This window comes from Podarcis cretensis, assembly GCF_951804945.1.
Source record: "Podarcis cretensis genome assembly, chromosome: 5".
NCBI lineage: Eukaryota > Metazoa > Chordata > Lepidosauria > Squamata > Lacertidae > Podarcis > Podarcis cretensis.
Window position 1 is genome coordinate 72303309 of NC_137174.1, and position 23291 is coordinate 72326599.

Consider the following 23291-nt stretch of genomic DNA (forward strand, 5'->3'; position numbering starts at 1 on the left):
CCCCATTCTCACTACAGCTATGATTTCGCCAGCATTTTCATCCTGCCAAAAAAGTATTGACGGGCATGTGCAAAATAAACACTGCTGATGTCATCTGCTAATGAAAGAAATCAATGTCTTCTCCAAAAACCACAGAAATTGCATTGTCAGAACCTACTGACACAGGCCCTTCAACCTGCCCTCTGTAACATAGACACTGGCAAAAATCTGATGCTCCTGAACTGGTATTTTGTAATTTATTCCAAGGCAGCTTTTATTTAGTTTCTAATTTCAACAGATACATTATATTTTGGACTTCTGCAGCAGTTATTTCTTATTTTGTCATTTTGATGTAAAAATTAGAAACAGTTTTCTGGAGAAATGTTAAATTGGATCCAGTATAAACTGGTCATGTTTAAGTTTCATTGAAAGTTGTAGCAAACTTGTCCCATTGTTTTCAATAGGAGTAAAGCATGACTAGCTTAGCCTGGGTCCAACCCATGGGCTGCAATTCTGCATTCTATTCCATGTGCAGTGAGATGAGTTCTATTTCAGCTTATAGACTGCTCCAAGGTCCCTCATCAGACAGCAGACACTGATCTTTGCTCCCAAGGCCCCATGCCCCAAATTACATTACATAAAAGTGAATAGGTAAAGACACACAAACTCATTTATTTGTATAAGGTTTGATCTAAAGCCTGATGCAGCCAGCTTTTGTACTGATTAAGGTCAGGTAGTTGCAAGCCCCTATTAAGATGGATATTAAAATGAAAAAGAGGCTTAGCATCATATTTTTATTTATTTATCTTAAATCTAGAAGGAAACTGTGTTTCAAAAATATGTGTACATTCAGTGTTGTTTATATAAATTGATTTATATAACATCACCACTCTTTATACATAAATAACAGCAAAATAAAAATGCAGAATAAAACTGGCTGTTTTTACCAAATCCCCATGAAAAGCAACAGGCTTCAGAAGGGATTTGAATCACTCTCTTGAGGAAACAAAGCAGTGGCTTCATTCACACGCAACACTGGCCATAAATCATGGCTACAGAAACTGCACCCGTGCAACACAGTTCAATGTCTCTCCTTTGCTGCTCCTTTCTTAGAGCGGGGAAATGAACCACATAGCACATCTGGCTTAGTATTATGTGGGAACCAGGGCTCATGGGTTGTTTCTCCCCAACAGGGCCAGCAAAAGACACTGCACAGCCTGAGACTGGCACAGCTATCCTTTTCTGCCTCCCTACCACTTCCTCTTTCCTCTCTCATTGCTGCCACCATCTCCTCCCTCCTCTCTCGCTCCTGCTCCATATTCCTCTTCTGGCCTGATCAGCCACAGGTGCTTCTACCTTCACTCTGAGGAAAGAGGGGGGGGGGAGTCGTCCCCCAGAGCAAGGCATCGTGGGTAAGGTAACCAAGCGATTGCCTGGCACTTTAAAGTACAGCTCAAAAATGCATTCACAAATTTCTTTTGTTCTTTGTTCTGAAGATTTGTTCTTTGCTTTCAGCTCATGGTTTGTTTATTCATTTATATTTATTTATTGCATTTATATCGCACCTTTTCTCCAAGAAGCTCAAGGTGGTGAACGTGGTTCTGCCACTCCTCATTTCATCCCCACAAGAACCCTGTGAGGTGGGTTATGCGGAGAGTCAGTGACTGGCCCAACATTACCAAGTGAGCTTCCTGGCTAAGTGGGGATTTGAACCCTGGTCTCCCAGGTACCAGTCTGACCCTCTAACCATTAGCACTTGTTTGCATGTGATGCTAAGCCAGCAATTCCACTGTTTGTTTTTTCCAGTCCAGGAAGGGCAGAGCAAAGTGCAGACTGCTTGAACTGTATGTACCAGCATGAAGCTCATGGAAAGGCCAATGTCCCTATGCTTTACTGGCCAATATTGCACCTGACCATGGCCAGTGTCTGGCGGTTCGAATCCCTGCGGCGGGGTGCGCTCCCGCTGCTCGGTCCCAGCGCCTGCCAACCTAGCAGTTCGAAAGCACCTCCGGGTGCAAGTAGATAAATAGGGACCGCTTACCAGCGGGAAGGTAAACGGCGTTTCCGTGTGTGGCTCTGGCTCGCCAGAGCAGCGATGTCACGCTGGCCACGTGACCCGGAAGTGTCTCCGGACAGCGCTGGCCCCTGGCCTCTTAAGTGAGATGGGCGCACAACCCCAGAGTCTGTCAAGACTGGCCCGTACGGGCAGGGGTACCTTTACCTTTACCTTTACCTCTGCTTAAGACTTACATTGGTGACTGGGTCACTTTCATTATCAGAAACACAAGCCTGAAGATTCAGATTAAGGGATTTGCATGTTATCATGATTCGCTTGGCATCCTTTTCCTGAAAAGGCTTGAGCAATGAATCTGCTGCTGGAAATTCCTTTCTTTGAGGATTCAAGGCCTGGAATAAAGACACTGGGATAATTAGCTGATTGAAGTTAGTATACAGAATTTATAGGAAAAACAGACTTTTCTGGGAAATAGTTGTAAGATCAGAGATCCAGTGACAGACAGCATAAAATCCATTTCTTTACAAGCTACTTTTTGAAGAAAGACAGTATGTGGGACACTCCTGATAGTTCCAATGCCCTCATAATTGTGATGGATGGTGGCCCAGGAGGGAGTTTTCTCTGTGGCAGCCCTTAAATTGTGATTGATTGAGTTTACTTCTATGCCATTTTCCCACAATGAGCTGTGCCCAAAGCAGTTTACAGCAAACATTCAAAACACTGAAATACAGAGCATTAGAAATATGTGCAACTATACAAAATACAGAGCAGCGTCAGTAAACTGTGGAACTCCCTCCACACAGAGCTGCATTTAGCATTTTCATTACACAGCTTCCATTGTATGTTGATTATAAGCCTCTTTATTCTGACCCTGGACATTTAAGGTATTTTTTTTTTTTTTTAGAACCCACCCTTTCCAAAACAGTGAGAATGGCACAGCTGTCTCCCCAGTGGACATGCTGGTCACTTTTAGCTTTCTCTCACCTAACAATATAAAGCAACAAAGAATAATACTTACAGCAATATCAGGATCTAGGGAGAATAGATTCAACCTATCCATATTTCGAGATGCTCTGACAGTTTCTTCTGTTTCTGTGAGGTACTGCAACAACAACAACAACATCCTCTTATTCTACAGGTAAACATCATATTAGCTCAAACTGCTTCATGTCAGGGTTTCAAATTTGACCCACAAAGCTATTTCCCCCCTCCCTGCAACACACACACACACACATATTCAAATTTATAATTTGTGTCTCTTTTTGTTTCTGGTATTTCTCCCTCTTTTTGAATGTTAGCCTGCAAAGCAAACCCAGGTGGGAAATCTACATTTAATCTGGGGCAGAATCTCCAAAACATTCAAGAATATCACATTGGTGTAATTCAGATAATCCTGTCTTATTTTGAGTAATTCATTTAACCTAATTATCGACTATGTTTAATTTCATCCAATAGTGTTGTTTGTAATTAAAATACATACTTATTTCCAGTGCTGTAGCAAATTATTTCAGATGCACCGGTACCACATTATAAATTATAATTATAAATTTGCCAACAGCAAAGTAACAAACACCAAGCTAAAAATCCATAAACAGTAAGTGGCAAGGCAACTCTTCAAAATCTGACACTATGTATGCAAATTGTTGTAAGAGAGTCAAATTTACATACACGTGCTCTGATTTGGAAAAACCTCAAGCTGTTCGGATAAATATTTTCCAAACCAGTTTTTTGTTTTTTGTTTTGCTTTAATTGTAAACTCACTTTGATCATGAAGCCGAAATGATTTCAGTTTTGTTTCCTGCCATCTACAAGACTCCATGTTGTTAACAATGAAAAAAATATCATGAAGCACCAGTATTAATGTGGCAGCATGTACTGTGAAGAAAATTTAACAGGTGCGTTCTGCTATGCCTCATATTTCTCCCAGTACTATTTAAAAACTTTACAATTGAGGTTAACCACATAAATGGCTCCATAGCGTCTAAGATGCCTTTAGAATGGCTTGTGGACAAAGTCATCTGTCACAATGTCTCCAGCAAGCCAAATCTACACCCATTTTGCACCCGGTACTATGCTAAAATGATACATCTTTAGATGGCAGCTGTTACCAGCAAAACCTATTCTCTCCTATCAAAAAAGGTTAGATTTGGAGGAGCAATTTTACTAAATGGTTGAATTTACTTCAACAAGGCCTGGTGATGGAGACCAACTTGGATGGTTTGAAAGGGTATTAGACAGATTTACAGTCAAGATGGCTAGTTTCTACCTCCACTGTCACAGCCAGCATATCTCTGAATACCAGCTGGGAATCACGAGTTGTTGCACTCAGGTCCTGCTATTAGGGTTCCCAGAGGCATCTGGTTGGCCACTGTGAGAAAAGGATGCTGGACTAAATGACACTTTGGCCTGATGCAGCAGGACTTTTCTTATGTGCTTATCCTGATGAGGAGAGTTGAATTGTCCTAGTCTGGTTTGCAATGCTGGAGCTGCATGGTGCATCTTGCCACTAAAGCAGGACACTTTGGACCACAGATATGAATGCTTAGCTTTGGCATATGCAACAAACAGAAGTTATTATTATTATTATTTTAACAACGGTAGTCTCTTACTTTTGAAAAATCTGGATGCAGGCTGTTCTCTGCAGAATCAGTTTCCTCTTGCAGACAATCATAGTTCATCGACATGTCTTCCAAATCTTAAAAAACGAAAAGCACAACTGAAGATTCAGAATCAGAAAAATCTTTATTTGCATCAGCCACTAGCCACAGCAATAAAATAAAATGTACTGAAGATAGAGGTAAAAACCTAACTATAGAAAATACATTTTGGGGTTTTTACATCAACAATCAAATAATAGATCTTATTCTAATTGCCTCTGCTAAAAACCTTGCAGTTTTTGCTGTCACCGGATCATCTTGATCTGCTAAAAGAAAGGACACAGTAGCAATGGTTGAGCGAACCAGCATGGGCAATAATAGAGGGGTAATAACCTCCTCAATTCTTTATAAAGTGTGCAAGCCAGAAGCACATGAGCCACTGACGCAATACTGCCATCTCCACAGGGACATAACCATTTTTCCAGCGGAATATTTTGAAACCGACCCTCAAGTACAGCCGAAGGCAGTTTATTCAATCTTGTGAAAGTGAAAGTGTGTCTGTATTTTGGAATTGTTAAATTTTGCAAACAGAGTGCCAGCGTGTCAAAATGACTAAGTGGAAAATAATCATACCATGGACAAAATTTCCTTATTGTGGCCAGATTATTCTGTCGCTCGATATCATATAGGAGCTGCCTAATTAACAACTGAAGATTAATTTCTCCCAAATTCTTTAATAATGAAATCTATGATATGATACAGGAGCGCTGCATACGCAGGGGCTCTCCTGCTACCTTTCATAAGTTGCCGTCTGCACATCAAATGACAGGGTAGGGGGAAAGAGCAGGACAACTCTGCCAAACAGCTCTATGTGCCTATCAGTAACATACTTCTACTAGCGCTACAACTTCTAGCTACACAACATAATTTCCCCTTCCTCTCCATTCCCCATGCACCTCCTATATCTGCCCCAGATTTACTTCTAGTCTTCCAGAGCAGTTTTAGGAGGGTGTGCAGGGAGAGGAGAGGAAGTTCTGTTGTGCAGCCAGAAGTCCTTGAGCCAGCAGAATTACGTTGTTAGATACTGCCCAATGTCTATCTCAGTGGCGTAGCGTGGGGGGTGCAGGGGGGGCCGGCCGCACCGGGCGCAACATCTGGGGGGGGCGCTCGCACTCGCAGCTCTCTGCCCCTACCTGGCTCCACGGGTTAGGGGGCGCAAATTACTTGCCTTGCCCCGGGTGCTGACAACCCACGCTACGCCATTGGTCTATCTAGAAAGAAAACCACTAGAGAAACATTTTTAATAATCTTTTCATCAGTACCAATTAGCCAAGGACTGCCACTCTCATCACAAAACCTCTTTAGCAACGGAACATCTCTGTGGCTGTCAAGTAACTATCTTCTCCTGCATGTGTCAAAGAAAAGTTGCGATTCTCTTGTGGAATTATGACTCATATGTAGAGCCCACCACAGGATATGCCCTGTGGCTGAAGGGAGGCTTAATAAGAGCATAGGCTCTTCCACTGTGTCTCTTTTGATGTAAATGTATTTTGAGTCATAGGGCAGGTCTCACTATATAAGGTCTCCTAAACCTTTAACAGTGTGATTGGTTTGTGGCTTCCTGCCCCAATATATAAATTAGATGGAAACAAAGTGATGGAAATGCATTTGCTAATACCCTGTATGTACTGGTTTATACCATGTTGTTCTGAAGGACACTACGGGGAGCAGCACACCTAGAAAAACTTTTAAAACAACCAACACTATGCAGTTAACAACAGGGATTCCGAACAATTAATGCTTCAACAGATCTATGCAAAAGGCGGGGCGGAAACAAAGCTTTACTTTTATCATTGCTTTAAAAAAATGCAATGCACGCAAAATTATTAAAAGCATTCCCTGTTACCAAATTTCAGATCTGTGACGTCTGCGCTCTTCCTCTCTTGAATGGACCCTTCTGGATTTATCTGCAGGATCTTGTTGAGAGTGAAAATCCATTCATCCATATCTTGCTCATTTTCAGCTGCCAGCACAAAGTATGTCAAGTCATTCATTTTCAGCTCAAAGGCATGTTTTCGAAGCCTGTTATTCTATTGGATCAAGATATTTATAAGAAGCAGGGAGGAAGCAATGGGAAAAAAGCATTAAACTATAATGACAAATCCTATATTGAACAAATAGAACAAGAAGTAGCATCTGTAAGTTGCAGATACAAATGTTCTCCTTAGGCGGGTAATTGGCAATCAATAGTGGTAGAAGCAATTGAAGGTTTCTGTACCTCCTATACCTCAAACAAGAGAAAAAGCATAGGAAAATGCCTTATTCTGAGTCAGACCAATCGCCCATCATAGGTCAGTGTTGTTTACACCGACTGGCAGCAGTTCTCCTAGGGATTTAAATTGAGACCTACAAAAGAGATGCTCTACCACTGAGCTACAGCCTTGCCAAGTCTCAGGTATTTAAAGTTTCAGTCTATTTCCATCAGGACTATCCCTGAACAGATGCTTTGCAATTTGATCCAATAATGTATCCCAGTTCCACTCAGTTCATTTGGGCTTACTATCAAGTAACTGTATGTGGGACCACAAACCTAGTTGCTTATAATAGTAAGGTTGAAAGTTGTCCACAGCTGATAATGCTCAGAAAGTTTGCACAAGGCAGTTGTATACCAATTTTTTTTATGGTGCTCTAATACTCTCTAAAAGGGATGCAGGTGGCACTCTGTGGGTTAAACCATAGAGCGTAGGGCTTGCTGATCAGAAGGTTGGCGGTTTGAATCCCCGCGACGGGGTGAGCTCCCATTGCTCGGTCCCTGCTCCTGCCAACCTAGCAGTTCAAAAGCACATCAAAGTGCAAGTAGATAAATCGGTACTGCTCTGGTGGGAAGGTAAACGGCATTTCTGTGCGCTGCTCTGGATTGCCAGAAGCGGCTTAGTCATACTGGCCGCATGACCCGGAAGCTGTATGCCGGCTCCCTCCGCCAATAAAGCGAGATGAGTGCCGCAACCCCAGAGTTGGTCATGACTGGACCTAATGGCAAGGGTTCCCTTTACCTTTTATAATACTCTCTATGCTGGCCTCTACATAGTATCTATGCTTTTTGGGCCACCAGACTGATGGACCTTGCTACTTGGTTGTATAAAACTAGATTAGTTACTCTGTAATAACTGCCAGATCTTTCAGGTCATTGCTTGAAATGGCTATTGATTAGCACATTAAAGCAGACGTAGCCAACACGGTGCCCTTCAGATGTTTCAGACTACAACTCTCATCAGCTACAGCTTTCATGGCCAATGGTTGAGGCTGATGGAAATTGTTGTCCACAACATCTGGAGAGCACTGCGTTGGCTATCCTTGCTTTAAAGAGGAGACTGGATTGATATTCAATAATTGCAGACAGGCTAAACTGTATTCAGAAAAGTGCTGGGAACAACACCCCCACATCCCACGCAAGCATTTTCTCAAAATGCAAAGTTATGTTCAGAACAGAAAATAACATTAATAGAAAAAAGAGACAGTGTATTCCAATGGAAGCCAAGCAAAATAAATGGGTTGAAATGCATTGAAATATAAAAGCCAGCTAGTGTTTTACATGGCTGCATGGCCTTTGATCTCTGTCTGCTGACTTAATTGAATTCCTTAAAAACGACTTCTTTATAGCATTCCATAACATGCAAATACTTTCTCTCCCAAGAAACACATACAAAGGGAGAGCCCTCTCTTTTAATCTGCACTCAAATTATTCTTTCCTTGCATCTCATTCAATTCTTAAAGAACAAGAAAGCATCCTAGAAGATGTGACTTTCTTGGAAGATTAAAAATCTGCCAAGGATTTAACTACAGACTGAATCCTCTGTTTATTAAGAAGATGCAAATGAACTGCCTTCATGAAAGCAAGGAACAAATGTCATTTAATTTGAATGTTTTCTATACTGGGCACTTCACCTTTTCTGCAAAGTCATTCAAATTACATGACAAAACGTTATCGAGTTTCTTTTTTTTTTATAGCAAAAATCATTTTCACATGCTGAGTACTTAAACATACCAGACAACAGGAATTCAATATGTATTTATAAGATGTGCTTCAAAGTTTTGGCAAGCCTACAAGGTTCTGTGCAAAAGCTTCTTTTTCACATCTACAGCCAAATATTTCCTTCTGTGGCAAAGCTAATATAATGTGTGTGTCCCCCCCCCTTTGATTCTTTACTGCTCCTACTACTGGATAAATTGGCTTTAGACTTTAGTATCTCCCACATTTAACTTAAAGTTCAACATTATGGTCTACATAAAGAATGTCACAAACACCACATCATATAGGTTGAGATAGATATTCCAGGCTCAGCCCAGATTATGTCTAATGTCTACTGGAACTATCCATCTCTTAAAAGATCACAGAGTGGCTTGAGAAGTAATTCACATTTAGAGTTTATTTAGGTTTTAACTTTCCAACAGCTATTTTATGTTACACAGACCCAGGCCTATGTATTAATCCACATATAACACCCCACCCCAAATCACATATGCCAGAGAAAGTAGAAGATCAAAACAACTATGAATACAGTACTTCTAATGGACTGGATATATTGAGTTTCCATGATGTGAAATACTTTATTTCACACCAAACAGCTGAACAGCCAAGAGCAAACATAGAGAATTAGAAAGTTGGGAGGCTGCACTACAACATGTGGTGCCTGCAAGTTTTCACCAAAAGGAAAAATAGCACCAGGAGGGCAATTTAAGTCTGAGAAAGTGGTATGGAGAAATACTTTCTGTCCCAGGATTGCTATCCCAATCTGATCTGAATCCCACCCTCATCACTGGCTATGTGACACAACTAACTAATTGTCCCTAGCCTACAGTCAAGGTTCAACAGACAATACACATGTACTTAACTAAAGTAAAAGTTGCTGAATATCTGGGCACAGATCTCCAGGTATCTTATCTAATTTGCCCCTCAGACTTCTACTTTCTTCTCCTCTGATTGTTGAGTTCTGAGAAACCTCTGGTTTCCAGAACAACAAACGTTCTAGATGTTCTGATTTAGAGGTTGCAAATGGCAGATCTGTTCGTTCATACTTCTTGTCCAACAATACTTTTTCTCTGGATCAACTCATTTTTATCTCTGATAATACCACCTGATAAGAGACAGGGGAAACAAATAATCTTTTCCAAAGCTTGGAATTAACATTTCCAAATGTTCCACGTATGTGACATATGGATCTAGACTAGCCATGCTGGATAGGGTTGATGTGAGCTGGAGTCCAACCATGTATGGAAGGATACAGGTTCCCCATTCCTGGTTAACTTACCAAACAAAAGCTAGCCAGGATTCAACAAGATAAAGCGAACTTTGAATATCTATCTTACCATAATTGTATTTCAAAGGGGGGGGGGAGGGTGGACTCTGCAACATTAGCTAAAATATAAAAATGCTGAGATATTTCTATATGTGGAAAAAATGGGATTTTGTTCCCAGGTGAGGGATAGGGGTAGGGGATATGTGGCTCTCTAGATGTTGTTAAACTACAACTCCCACAGTCCTGGCAATTAGTCATGCTGGCAGGGGCTGATGGGAGATGGAGTTCAACAACATCCAGAAGGCCTGCAGGTTCCCTACCTTAAAATAATGTGCTTCAGTTTGCTCCTTTTGAATAAATGGGATAAGTAATGTAATGTGTTATTTAAAGGCACTGTAGAAAAACAACTATGACTAACATTCAACATGCTAGGCTACCAGCCTTCTCTAACAAGTTCCATCTTTTTTAGCAAATAGATTCATGTAACTCTCTCTTGGTTTTGAATTGATGAAATTACAAAAAGCAGGTAGGATAAAACATTTGTATTATACGGTAGAAGAAACACACTCTGTATTTTGCATGGTTGAAATATATGAATGGATGCTACAACTAAGTTAGATGTTGCTCTGTGTTGGAGGCACTGTGGTCAGTCAGAGAGTATTTGTATCTCCTTTTTGAGGCATACTTCCTCTGTTCAGCAAAGACGATAAATATAGTACAGCTGTAAAACTTGAGTATTCGCCAGGAAGTCTGGTTGAGCAACCACAGCTACACAGCAAAGTGCCTTAAGAAAACCTCAAGAACCCAAAGAAAACATATTTGTAGCAACCAAAGCAGTCATAAGGATAAGTGCTATGAATCAGGACCCTAAAAGTTAGGCCATTCTTTCAAGAGGAAGAGGGATCTTTCATGGCTCACGTGGAACTCCATGTGTGAATCAGTATTATCTCAAACGTCTGAGAACTACTAGATCAGGATGATTCACTCTTTTGCTTCCAAGTTGGCAAGCGCATGACACCACCAGAAAACATCTGGTGCAATTTAAGTTAGCTCTACTTTGTCCATTCAACAAAATGTAGCAAAAAAGTTCGTCATTAAATGTATTGGCATCTCCTCTTCTTCTTCTTCTTCTTCTTCTTCTTCTTCTTCTTCTTCTTCTTCTTCTTCTTTTAAAGCAATTAATGATTTGGGTCACTCAATCATCCGATTTGATAACTACATTAAGGAGATGTTCTGTGAATGATATCCGGTGTGAGTCACACTTGGAATATGACTTAGGCAATTTAATTCTATTGATTTTGAGGGCTCTACTCTGAGTATGACTTATGGAGCAATCTAAATGCCTGAGCAGTAGTGGTAAAGCCTAACAGAGTGGTGCAGCTGCCACCACGTCCACAGCCCTGCCACTCATGCTGGTTGGGGGAGGCTGGCACAGCAAAGAGGCCCAGTTCAGGCCCAATGCTTTCAGGTGATGGTGGTAAGACTGGCTCAGGGTTCAGCGGATATATGGCCATCCCAGTTCTGACTCCTCTTTGTCTCCCAAAATGCCTCATTTCAGGGATTTTCATTGGCCAATGCCAACAGTAGTTTCGTGTGTCAGCCTGGTAGACTGGGAATTTGGACTGAAATCTTAGTCAACACATACAGTCTCTCTCTATGTATACAGTCATACCTCAGATTAAACGTGCTTCAGGTTGAGTGTTTTCAAGTTACGCTCCGTGGCGACCCGGAATTAACGCAGCGTGTTACTTCCGGGTTTCACTGCTCACGCATGCGCAGATGCTCAAAATGACGTCATGCGCATGCGTGGAAGTGGCAAAACACGACCTGTGCATGCACAGACACGCAGTCATGTCTTACATTCTACTCAGGATGTGAACAGGGCTCCAGAATGGATCCCGTTCGCATCCAGAGGTACCACTGTATAGTTACTGTACATGCATACAAACTTACACAGTAGTTTCATGATTACCTGTATTTCAGCCTGCATGTATTAGCGTATATACCAATAACAAACTCATCTGCTAGGCACTGATCCATATACAGTATAATCAAAATGGTGTCATTCATGCTCAAGACATGTGCGTGATCAACAGGTTTGCAAGGGGCCTCAATATTTATATCTTACTTTTTTACTGAATGATCCTCAGGTCAATTACAATGGGTTATCACAATATACACACAAAAAGTAGTGGTAATATGTGGTTGTGTGTAGCCACAGAGCCACTATCCTGACATTGACCTCAATGCTATTTACCTGGATAGGACTAAGGTGGGACCGCAATGAAATCAGAGCTATCATACTACAGCCCTGTCAGTGTAAGCAGTGGAGAGGCCAGCATTGGAAGAGTGGCCCTGTGGCTTTGTACCACTACTGTACACAAAGCTACACCACCCAGCACCCTTTGAGTAATGAATGGGGTCACAGAATGCTTCCTTTCAGCTCCGCAGTCTAAGTCAACTGACAGTAGAAGCCAAGTGGCAGGAAGGAGGAAGCAAAGTCTAGCCCCACCCAGCTGTTGCTTTGCTGGCTGATGCATGGGCTCAGCTTTGTCTCCCCTGGTGTTATTTTGCAGGTATGCAAAAGTACAAAAAAGCTTGGGGGGGGGGGGAAGACTTATCAGTGGAAGGGAAAAGCCCAAAGAGCCCAGTGAAGACTGAGGATGCTTAGTGGTCACAGAGCACTAAGTGTCTGCTTTAGTGCAAGAAATGGAAAACCGGAGGGATATTTTGGAAAAGTGCAAGGTTGAGTGGAAACCTGAACAGGAGTACTTCACAGTGCAACATTTTGTTGCAGGTCACTCTTGCCTTTCAATTAGACTGAAAGAAGGGTGTCACGGAAGCTGCGAGCAGATGATGCAACCATCTCCTCTGCACAATGGTTTTATATTGTTTTAATGCTGCTTTTATTGGAGCAATTGCTGATTTTCACAATGTGCTTAAACAGCCTCAGAAGGATGGTTTAACTGGGACATACATTGTGGAAACATGCACACATATTCCGGTACATTTGTACATAGCTTATATTTGAAAACCCAGCATAATGGCTTACCTGCACAACCCCCGTACAGGAATCCAAAAAGATGCAGCCTTTGGGTTCCTTTGATATCTTTTCATCTTTGTAGAAGTTCATTATGTATGAGTTGTCTGACAACTGTGTCAGCTGGAAGTAGCGCTTTTTGAATGACTAGGTGAAAACAAACAAACCAAGATTGGATGTACTGTACTGCAAATTGTTTCTGAAAGGTGTTTTATTCAGAGAATTTTTTTTAAGTGTAGCACTACTGATAAACATTTCAAATATACGTTTTCAGTAGACAATGGCAACATCCACTTTGCTATCACTTATAGTGCAATTTATGCATTTCTACTCAGAAGTAAGCCCTGCTGAATTCAATGAGGGCTCACTCCAAGGTAATGTGAGAATAGCATTGCAGCCCAAATGCACTTTCATTTATTCTATTTTGAGACAAAGAACTAAATGAAAACGGAAAGCAGAAATGCAATGATCGTGGGAGACAGAGAAGGGAGAGGATGGATAGATAATCACCAAAACAATGAAGACGTAGTATTTTCCTTACCCGAACCATAATGCTGTTGTTTACTGTGCTGTTAAAATTCCCTTTATAAAGCCAGCCTGATTTGAAAACTCCTGTATTTCCTCCTCCTCCACCTCCTTTTGAAGATGAGTGGGATGTTGTATCCTGTGCAAAACACATGGTTAATATTCCTTTGACTTGTTGATTTCCCTCTCCCCCTTATTTTTTTGCAAGTTGAAAACATCAAGCCATACTATGTGATTGAATACCTTCTTTCTATTAAACAAAACAATTTCCACTTCCTTTTTAAGTATATATTTTTCTTTTTTGAGCAAGCAATGACCAACAAAGTTTGTTTCTATTACGTTTCCATGAAAATAAGGAAAACACCAAGATACTCAGCACTGAGGAGGAAAATGCAGGTGGGGGCCCGCGTATGCTTACTTCGTCCTTGTCAACATCTTCGTGATCAATTTCAAAGGAATGTGAAGGGAGTTTATCCGGTCTGCATTCATACCTAAGGAAAAGCAAATGGATTAATTTTCATCTTCATGAAATATTATGGAGTATTCCCTTTAAAAGAGGGGGAGGGGCTGCTAATGCAGTCAGTCAGACCTCTTATTTCTCCATCATTTAAAAATATAGTGGTAAGAAGTGGATGGGTAAGGCATTGAGGAGCTTGGGAGCATTGGGTTGGCTCTGCCATTGCTCCTAAATGCAGTGGCGCAGCAGGCCGATAGGGTGCCTGGGGTGGCGCACATGCCCTGCACCCAGGGGCGGGGCCAGCCGGGGCAGGACGCTCCATGGGGCCTCCAAGGAGTCTGCCTGCCTCCTCCCACTCAGCCGCCCTACAGCTGAGGGACAGGTGGCGGGCTGACTGTTTGGGGCAGCAAGGAGCCTGCAGGCACCCAAGCCACCATGTCACTCCCAGGAGAGACGCGTGGCTTGGGCGCATTCCAGGCCCCGTGATGAGTGCCCGCCCCCACCACACACCCCTTCCTCCGCCCCTGCCTACATGGTGCCAAGCTCCCCATTGTCTTGCCCTTCCCCCGCTTGATGACCAGCAGTGATATATAGTATTGGGAAAGTAATGCAACCCCACTAATGCCAACCTGCCAACTGCTACCACTTGATTGTGATCTCCTGGTACTAAAAGGGTGATTTCATGACTATTCTAATAAACACTGGGACTTGTCCATGCTTAACTCCCTTATAAAAGCTGCTATTGTATTTTATTTAAAACAAAGTAAAACAAGTTCAATAAAATCAACAAGAATATAACATGCACATTAACTGGAGATGTGTTTTTTTTAAATAACTAGAAAAGGCTTGGACAAGCATGTACTGTAAATTTTAAACAAGTGCCAAAAGCACATCCCAATTGGCACCTGTCTCATTTCAGAAGAGAGACAACTCCCCAAACTGGGCACCACCTCAGGCAAGACCCTGCTTCCCAGTTGCCACAAGATGAACTTCAACAGACCATGGCACAACCAGGGGCTGCCTTAACTAAAGATCTTATTGAACAGACAGGGCTATCTACTTGTTTATTTAATGAGTTGCTTCCCAGGAAACTTCCCAAAGTGATTAGCAATAAAAAAAGATGAAAACTAAAAACAATTTCAGATCCCACATAGCGACACAGTGCGGTAAGAATTTCCATTTAAAGGCTTGTTAGAAAAAGAAGGGCTTTGAAAGGTGCTGAGATGTGTCTATCATATAGGTCCTAGGAGGGAGTTCCAATGGTGCCCCCACACTGAAGACCCAATTCCTATATCACATTGAATCTCTTGATATATATAATCTCTTGATGAGATTATATCTATCAGCAGCTTTCTTCTGCAGAACACACCAGTCAGCTGGGTAAATAACAGGTGACACAATATTTTAGAATATCTCAGTCCCAAGCTGCATAGGGCTTTGTATTCCTGTACCAACAACTTAGCTAACTAGCAGCCTGTGTATATGGTCTATATCAAAGAATAGTGTATATTAGCACTTTCAGTTTGCAGAGTGAAAAGTTTTGCTTTTCAACAACAGCCTACATCAGTGGTGTCCAAACTTTTTTCAGAGAGGGCCAGATTTGATGAAGTGGAGGGCCGTGAGGGCTGACCAAAGGACCGACCAAAGTTGTTGACCTTTTTTTAGGAATAAACTGCCACAGGGGCTGAATTAAACCAACTGGTGGGCCAGATTAGGCCCCCGAAACGGACTTTGGACATGCCTGGCCTACTTCTTCTTAAAGAAGAAGTCAGATGCTCTTGAAAAATCTATACTAACTGCTAAATACACAGGATGAGGCATATTACACATTGTAAATGCTTCCCTGTCATCTTACTTCACAATTTAAGGACAAAAAGACTGTCCCAAAGTCAACTTTTTTGTCTCCAGGTGATTATATGCCCCCCCAAATGTTTCCTGCTAGAGAAAAAATTGCTCTTGAGTGAAGCTGACTTCTCCACCAATCTATGTGCTCTGTGAGTGTCCAAAACAGCCAGTTAACGCAACATGCCTTGAGGGAAGGAAACAATTGAATCTTCCCAGTGCAGCGCTTCAAGGTTTCAGTCATGCTGGCTGCGTAGTATCACTGCCCGGTTCTAATTCATGTGGTTCTCAGTACAAAATCCAAAGGCAAGGTTCTGATTAGTATTGAAAAATAAAAGCTCTATGAGCTATTTGGTGAAAAATACCTTGCTGGGAGGAAGGCACTTTTAAAAAAGAAAGAAAGCTGATTTAAAACAAAAACCATCTCCTCACCAAACTTCTAAGATTCTACAATCTAATACAAGTCAGGATGGGATGAGACACAAGGTGTCCAATGAAAGGCCAACCCGTTTACTCCCAAGCTGTTATTAAGATGGAAGGGACAGGAGAGATGTAGAAGGGCAGCTGAGAAAGAGAGGCCTCAAAGTGCTGGGTCTTCTGAATCTGCCGTGCAGCTCTATGGGCTGTCCTTGTCATCAGTGGGCCAGATCAAATGGTGTCCCTGTCATACAGGGTTGACAAGTACAGGAAGCCATGAGTGAGTTCTTTACTTAGATCTACTCCCAAGGTGTTTTAAGAGGACAGGAAGAAGTGCCCGCTTCTAATAGTGCACATTCCCCCCCCCCCTTTCAGCTAATTAGATTTTTGCATGCAAACATCCTTATGGGCTTACCGGTAAGCTAGCTTAATGTGGTCAGGAATGATTTGGGTTTTTTTTGTTTTTTGTTTGTTTTTGGTACGATCACAGGGGAAAATCCAGTTGGTTACCCTCTGCTGTCCAAAGGCATCAATCAGCAGAATGGGGAGGAAGGCAATTTTCAGGGGTTCCTCCTCCTCCTTTCCAGCCCCCTAAATCTGCCCTAAAGAGGCCCAGACCCTTCATAGCTGATTTGTGGGGGCAGGGGCATGCAGAGATGGGGAGGAATGATTGAAAATTGTCTCCCTTCATGATGATGTATGTCCTGTTTTAAATATTGTGTAATATCGCTTTTAATATTAATGCTGTGTTTTAATTGTTGCAATTCACCCCGGGACCTTAAGGTTAGCAACATCATAATCAACAACAAGTCCCTGAGTTTCATGTGTGATCCAGGGTGGAATTAAATGCGGTGTTGTGCTAAAATGAACATTCCATCAATACAAGCATTCCAGCTTGTCAGGCAAAACTATTCTCCTCCCCACCATGCTGTTCTGTGGTTTCTGCTGATGTCCCCCCTGCAAGCTTCTCATGAGGCATCTAATCATAAGCCTGCATTTTTATTAAAGCTTATATGTTTAATCAGGGCCTGTATCTTAAAAGACCAGTCTTAGAAGACCAGTTGCCTAAAAACCTTGACAAGATATTTTTACTCCTAGACAAGGGGCCCCCCTGATTTATAGCAGAAAACAATTCTCAAAGTCGTAAAAAGGGAATTACAGGCTGACAGCCAAGGTTACACTGACCCTACAAATTAAGGGTGGATAAATAGTAAAATGAGCCATATCTTCTTCCTAAGGTTAAAGAAGGTCAAGAGCAGTGAAAAAGCATCTAGCTGGCAGAAACAGAACATTTTCTGGGAAGACTTTTCAAAAGCTGTTTGTTTCTTAAACTAAGATCCTTTTAAGATTTCTTTTCCTTTTAAAAGGTTGTTTATGTATTAAATATATTAGCTTAAATATAATTATGCAAAGGATTTAAGAAATGCTAGATTCTTATTTCATATAGTTGTAAGAGTTGTAACTATCCTGAAATTAAGTCAGGCACCAGCCCCCCCTTGCCAGACAGAAGACGCCAATCGAGCGCTCTTGATATATGGTTGTCAGGCCTTTTGTTTAGAAACCTTCAAATGAAGGAGATCTCTCAATGTTGATGTGAACTCAATCCTTGACATGCATAAGATAAAAATTCAAGATTAATTATCTGTTTTGGAAGGCAATAGGGCAAGGAGGGCAAGAGGTGAGCTGGTAATTAAGATTCCTTGTTGAGACACATGTAAGATATATTACTACTTATTTGTCATTTATAGATAGAAGAATATATAGCTTTTTGATTTCCATAAAAGGGCAAGAAGGAAATGGGTGTATCTTTTGTGATTGGTTCTAGCAAACAGCCAATAGGAATTTCAACCAGGCTGATTGGACAGAGGCAGCCACAGGAGGAGCAAGGGGGCTGGATTAAGGAAATATAAGTGCTGGCCAGAATGGCAAGAGGCCAGGCCAGAGCTTGGTAACCATATACCACTGTGCCTCATATTTATTTGTCTGACAAATAAATTACTATTTTAATTTCTCTATTGCTGCGTTGAATATTTCATTCCAGCTAAGCGTTAACCACAAGCAGGGTGCTACATTTTATGGTGCCTCTGTGACTCGGATAAGTGGTCTGCTGGAACGCAGCCCCTTCGCCCTACTGGGCAGGGTACAAGAGAGAGGACCTCTAAACTGCTTACCCAGCGCGCACTGGGAAATTTTTCCAGGGGAACGCAGAAGACTCGTCTGTCTGATACCCTGCTCACTGGCGGCGACGGACTGGGGGGAACCAGCCAAGGGTAAGTGCACAAAGGGGTTTTGGCCCTCCAATTAATTGGGAGGAAGAGAAGTCTTGATCAAACTTCTGCGTCTCAGTAAAGGGGAACTGAGTACGCTAGGTGGCTGGGTACATCAGATGGTGATCTGGTGTAGGGAAAGGTTGGGAGGTAGAGTGTGGTGAAGTATCCAGCGCATTGTATGTGTGAGAAAGTACAGAGCAATTTGTAGCTGACCTGAGTGTGGAGTGAGTAGTACTTCGGTTCCCAGTGAGGCGACTCCATCTGGGCAAGGAATCTCACAAAGCGCTTGTGTGTGTGACTGAGTGGATACTTCACAGGGCCATACAATGGGAGTTGGGGGTTCAAAGGGGGGAAATACACCTCTTGAATGTATGTTAAATAATTTTAAGAAAGCCTTCTCAGGGGCATATGGAGTCAAAATGACGCCAGAGCGCTTGAGAACGTTATGTGAATTAGAATGGCCAAAATACAATACTGGATGGCCATCTCAGGGAACCTTTGATATAAATTTAGTAAGCAAACTTTGGTCTGATATCACCAAAGAAACTGGAGGGTGCCCAGAACAATTTTCATATATAGATTCTTGGCTGAGCACATTAAATAAAAATCCTCCATGGATAAGGGAATGCAAAGTCAAACGATGCAAATTATTGGCTGTAAAAGCCGAAGCTAGGAAAGGAATCTTGCCAAATAAACTCAAACCCATTTTTGAGGGACCAGAGGAAGAGGTGCTTCCACCTCCACCCTATGCTCCACATCGAAGGGAGCCTAATCCAAACACTCCACCAGTTGTAACCCCAAGGCAAGAAACTGGAATGAATAATGGGGGTGGAGTCACAGAGCTTGATTCCTTGATAGATTATGATAAATATCTTCAGGAGGCATTGGAGTCCTATAATAAAGCCCAAGCAGAAGTGGTTATTCCACCTGTGACTCCTAATAGACCTCCATCTACAGTCTCCTTTAGTGGAACAACTGATTGCCTACCCCAAACCCCTGTACATCCAAGTCCTAGAGAAATATTACAGAAGTTACAGGGAGACCTTGATCGGTCAGCAAGCAATACAGCCAGGCGTATAAAGCTGCTAAAAGAACGCCTTGGGACAAATACTATCCCCTATGATTTGAGGCCCCTAGAGCAAAGTGAAGAAAAAGGTCACGTAGTAGCCCCTCTTAGAAGAGTATTTGATGCACTTGAGGAGCCTGTGCTGGTCAACGGGCAACCCGGACCACGGCCACCTCGAACTTCGACCCTGCAATATATTCCATTCACGACTACGGATCTGATGAATTGGAAAACACACACCCCATCTTTCGCAGAAAAACCTCAGGCTATGATGGACTTGGTGACTTCAATAGTAAATACTCATAGTCCTACTTGGACAGATTGTCGCCAGCTCCTAAATACTCTTTTCACCACTGAGGAAAGGAGAGACATAATTGAAAAGGCACAGATATATTTGCGTGAGCAGGCCAGAGTAGGAAATATTTTTAATATTGATCGTCATCTTCAGGACAACTTTCCCTTGGAAGATCCTAATTGGGATCCAAACAATGCAATTCACCTGGCCAGACTTACCACCTACCGCCAGACACTTGTGCAAGGTATCCGCAGGGCATGCCAGAAGCCCACTAATATGTCTAAAGTCTCAGAAGTAGAACAGAAACCAAATGAGAGTCCGGGAGACTTTTTAGAGAGGCTGCAGGAAGCCTATCGTATATGGACTCCTTTTGACCCTGAAGCCCCTGAAAACAGCAGAATGATTACTGCTACATTTGTGGCCCAGTGCGCTTCTGACATTCGTAAGAAAATTCAGAAATCAGAAGGATGGGAAGGGATGCTGATGAGCCAAATTATGGCCATTGCACGCCGAGTTTATCGGAATAGGGATGAGGCTGAGAAACAAGAGAAGAAGAAGTGGCAGAAGGAAAAGATGGTAATGCTAGCCACAGCAGTGAAGCAAGATTACCGCCCCTTAAATGGAGGGAGAGGACGGGGAAAGAATCCACCACTGGGAAGGAATCAATGTGCAAATTGCAAGAAGGAGGGTCACTGGAAGCGGGAGTGTCCTGAACCCTTGAGGTTGGAAGAAGTACGCCCAGGTCCAGGCCCAGGCCCAGGCTCCGGCCCAAGAAACCAGGGACGGGGACGGGGAATGATCCGAGATGGAAGATATCAGAGACCTGGACAAGGACGGAGTAGAGACAATTTCATTGGACTGGCAGAAGAGGATTTTACCCAAGACTAGGAACGACCGGACTCCATAAAGTTAGGCTTCCAGGAGCCCACGGTCACGATTCAATTAGGGAGCCATTTAATAGACTTTATGATTGATACTGGGGCTGAATACTCAGTACTCCCAGAACTATTGCAGAAAAAGGCATCCAAGAGTGTAGTCATTAAAAGTGCCACTGGACAGTCAGCTAAGAGATCTTTCCTCCAACCTTTGGAATGCCAGATTGGGGGACATCGTTTAACCCATCAGTTTTTGTATATACCTGAGTGTCCAATACCTCTCTTAGGCAGAGATATGCTGTCCAAATTGCAGGCCCAAATCACCTTCACTCCTCGAGGTCCAGAAATGAAACTGCCATCAAAAGCAGCAGGAATAATTACCCTCTCAGTACCTAAGGAACAATCATGGCGCCTAATGTCAGCCTTGCAAGTCCAACCCACATTAGATACAGAATTAAACAAGCTCCTCCGAACTCTACAGGTGCCACCAGGAGTATGGGCCGAAAATAGCCCACCAGGAATGGCTAAGAATATAGCTCCAATTGTAGTAACCCTAAAACCTATGGCTACCCCTGTATCTGTAAAGCAATATCCCTTACCCCGGCGAGCAGCAGAGGGCATCCAGAAACATTTGGACCGCCTATTAAAATATGGTCTGCTTAAGCCCTGCCAATCAGAATGGAACACACCCCTTTTGCCTGTTCGAAAACCTGGGACAGATGAATACAGGCCAGTACAGGACTTGAGGCTCGTAAACCAGGCTATCGAGACCTTGCACCCAAATGTACCAAACCCATATACCTTGCTGAGTTTGATCCCACCAGAAGCAACATTTTTTACTGTATTGGACTTGAAAGATGCATTCTTCTGTTGCCGGCTGGCACCACAGAGCCAACCTATATTTGCCTTCCAGTGGGAAGACCCTTTGACAGGAACAAAAGGCCAGCTAACCTGGACAAGATTGCCCCAGGGATTCAAAAATTCCCCAACTTTATTTGGCACTGCCTTGGCGAAGGATCTAACAAGTTACCCCTCAATACCGGGAGAAAAGGTGGTTCTGCAATATGTGGATGATCTTATACTAGCGGCAAAGGATTTTGATACCTGTAAAGAAGGGACAGAGGAACTGCTCCACTTGCTCTGGGAAGCTGGCTACCGAGTTTCCCAGAAAAAGGCACAGTTATGTTTAGAAAAGGTCAAATATTTGGGCTTTGACATCTCACACCAACAACGAGCATTGAGACCAGAGAGGAAAGAAGCTATTTGCCTTATCAAGGAACCTACCACAAGAAAACAACTTAGAGGATTCCTGGGAACAGCAGGGTTTTGTAGACTATGGATACCTGATTTCAGCAGTCTGGCCAAGCCCTTACATGAAAGCACTCGAGGTGCAGAAAAGGACCCATTTGTATGGGGACCTGAGCAGAAACAAGCCTTTTTAGTTATCAAACAACGACTTATGGAGGCCCCAGCCCTTGGATTGCCTAATTCGGAAAAACCCTTTCAGCTGTATGTACATGAACAGAATGGGATTGCAGCGGCAGTCCTGACCCAGAGATTAGGAAGTTGGAACCGTCCAGTAGCTTATTTGTCTAAACAATTGGACTCAGTAGCAAAAGGATGGCCTCCATGCCTAAGGGCAGTAGCGGCCACTGCAAGCCTTGTCAAAGAAGCTGATAAATTTACCTTTGGCCAGACGATGTATGTGAATGTACCTCATGCTGTTCTGACACTCATGGAATATAAGGGTAGTTATTGGCTGACGAACCCAAGAATGGCTAGATACCAAGGCCTATTGTGTGAAAATCCCAGAATTCATCTACGAGTAGTGAATATGCTCAATCCAGCGACTTTGCTGCCCCTACCAGAGGTAGATGATGAAGAATCACATGATTGTCTCCAAATAATGGATGAAGTTTATTCCAGTAGACCCGATCTGAAAGATGAGCCATTGAAAAATCCAGATGTTGTATATTATACTGATGGTAGCAGTTACCTGCATGAAGGTGCCAGACGAGCAGGATATGCTGTGGTCACTAATGAGGAAGTTGTGGAAGCTGAAGCTTTGCCTGCTGGCACCTCAGCACAAAAAGCTGAACTTATAGGTTTAACTAGAGCTCTGCAATTGGCAGCTGGATGTAAGGCAAACATCTATACTGATTCTAAATATGCCTTCTTAACCCTGCATGCACATGGAGCTCTATGGAAAGAAAGAGGTCTAATCGGAGCCCACGGGAAGGCCTTGAAATATGGACCTGAAGTAGAAATCCTGTTGGAAGCAGTATGGGCTCCAGAACAGATTGCTGTAATGCACTGCAAAGGTCATGGACGAGGAAGGGATCCAATAACCAGAGGAAATCATGCTGCTGATAAAGCAGCCCGAGAGGCAGCCCAAAAGCCTGTGGGAGGATTTATAGCAGCCCTTATACCAGAGGTAGTTCCAGAAGAAGTTAAACCTCACTATACCCCAGAAGAGAGGAAGTGGGCTGAACAGGAAGGAGCGGTTGTGAAGGACGGTTGGATGATCCTGCCGGATAATAGGATTTATGTACCTCATCATCTAGCAGGCACAATTGTAAGAAATTATCATGAATCTACTCACCTTGGCGGTACTGCA

At 42.7% G+C, this 23291-nt stretch overlaps 1 protein-coding gene across 13 annotated transcripts in view; it reads right to left on the reverse strand.

Annotated features, from left to right (window-relative positions):
* The window catches only part of DOCK10 (dedicator of cytokinesis 10), a 219449-nt gene that overhangs the window by 73244 nt on the left and 122914 nt on the right, over positions 1-23291 (reverse strand). For all 13 annotated transcript variants that reach the window (XM_079975815.1, XM_079975822.1, XM_079975821.1 and 10 more), the window contains 7 exons: positions 13871-13943; positions 13469-13591; positions 12940-13074; positions 6497-6680; positions 4603-4688; positions 3012-3095; positions 2230-2385 (listed from right to left, as the gene is read on the reverse strand). In XM_079975815.1, the coding sequence (XP_079831941.1) occupies positions 2230-2385; positions 3012-3095; positions 4603-4688; positions 6497-6680; positions 12940-13074; positions 13469-13591; positions 13871-13943 (841 nt within the window). The remainder of the gene's footprint in view (positions 1-2229; positions 2386-3011; positions 3096-4602; positions 4689-6496; positions 6681-12939; positions 13075-13468; positions 13592-13870; positions 13944-23291) is intronic.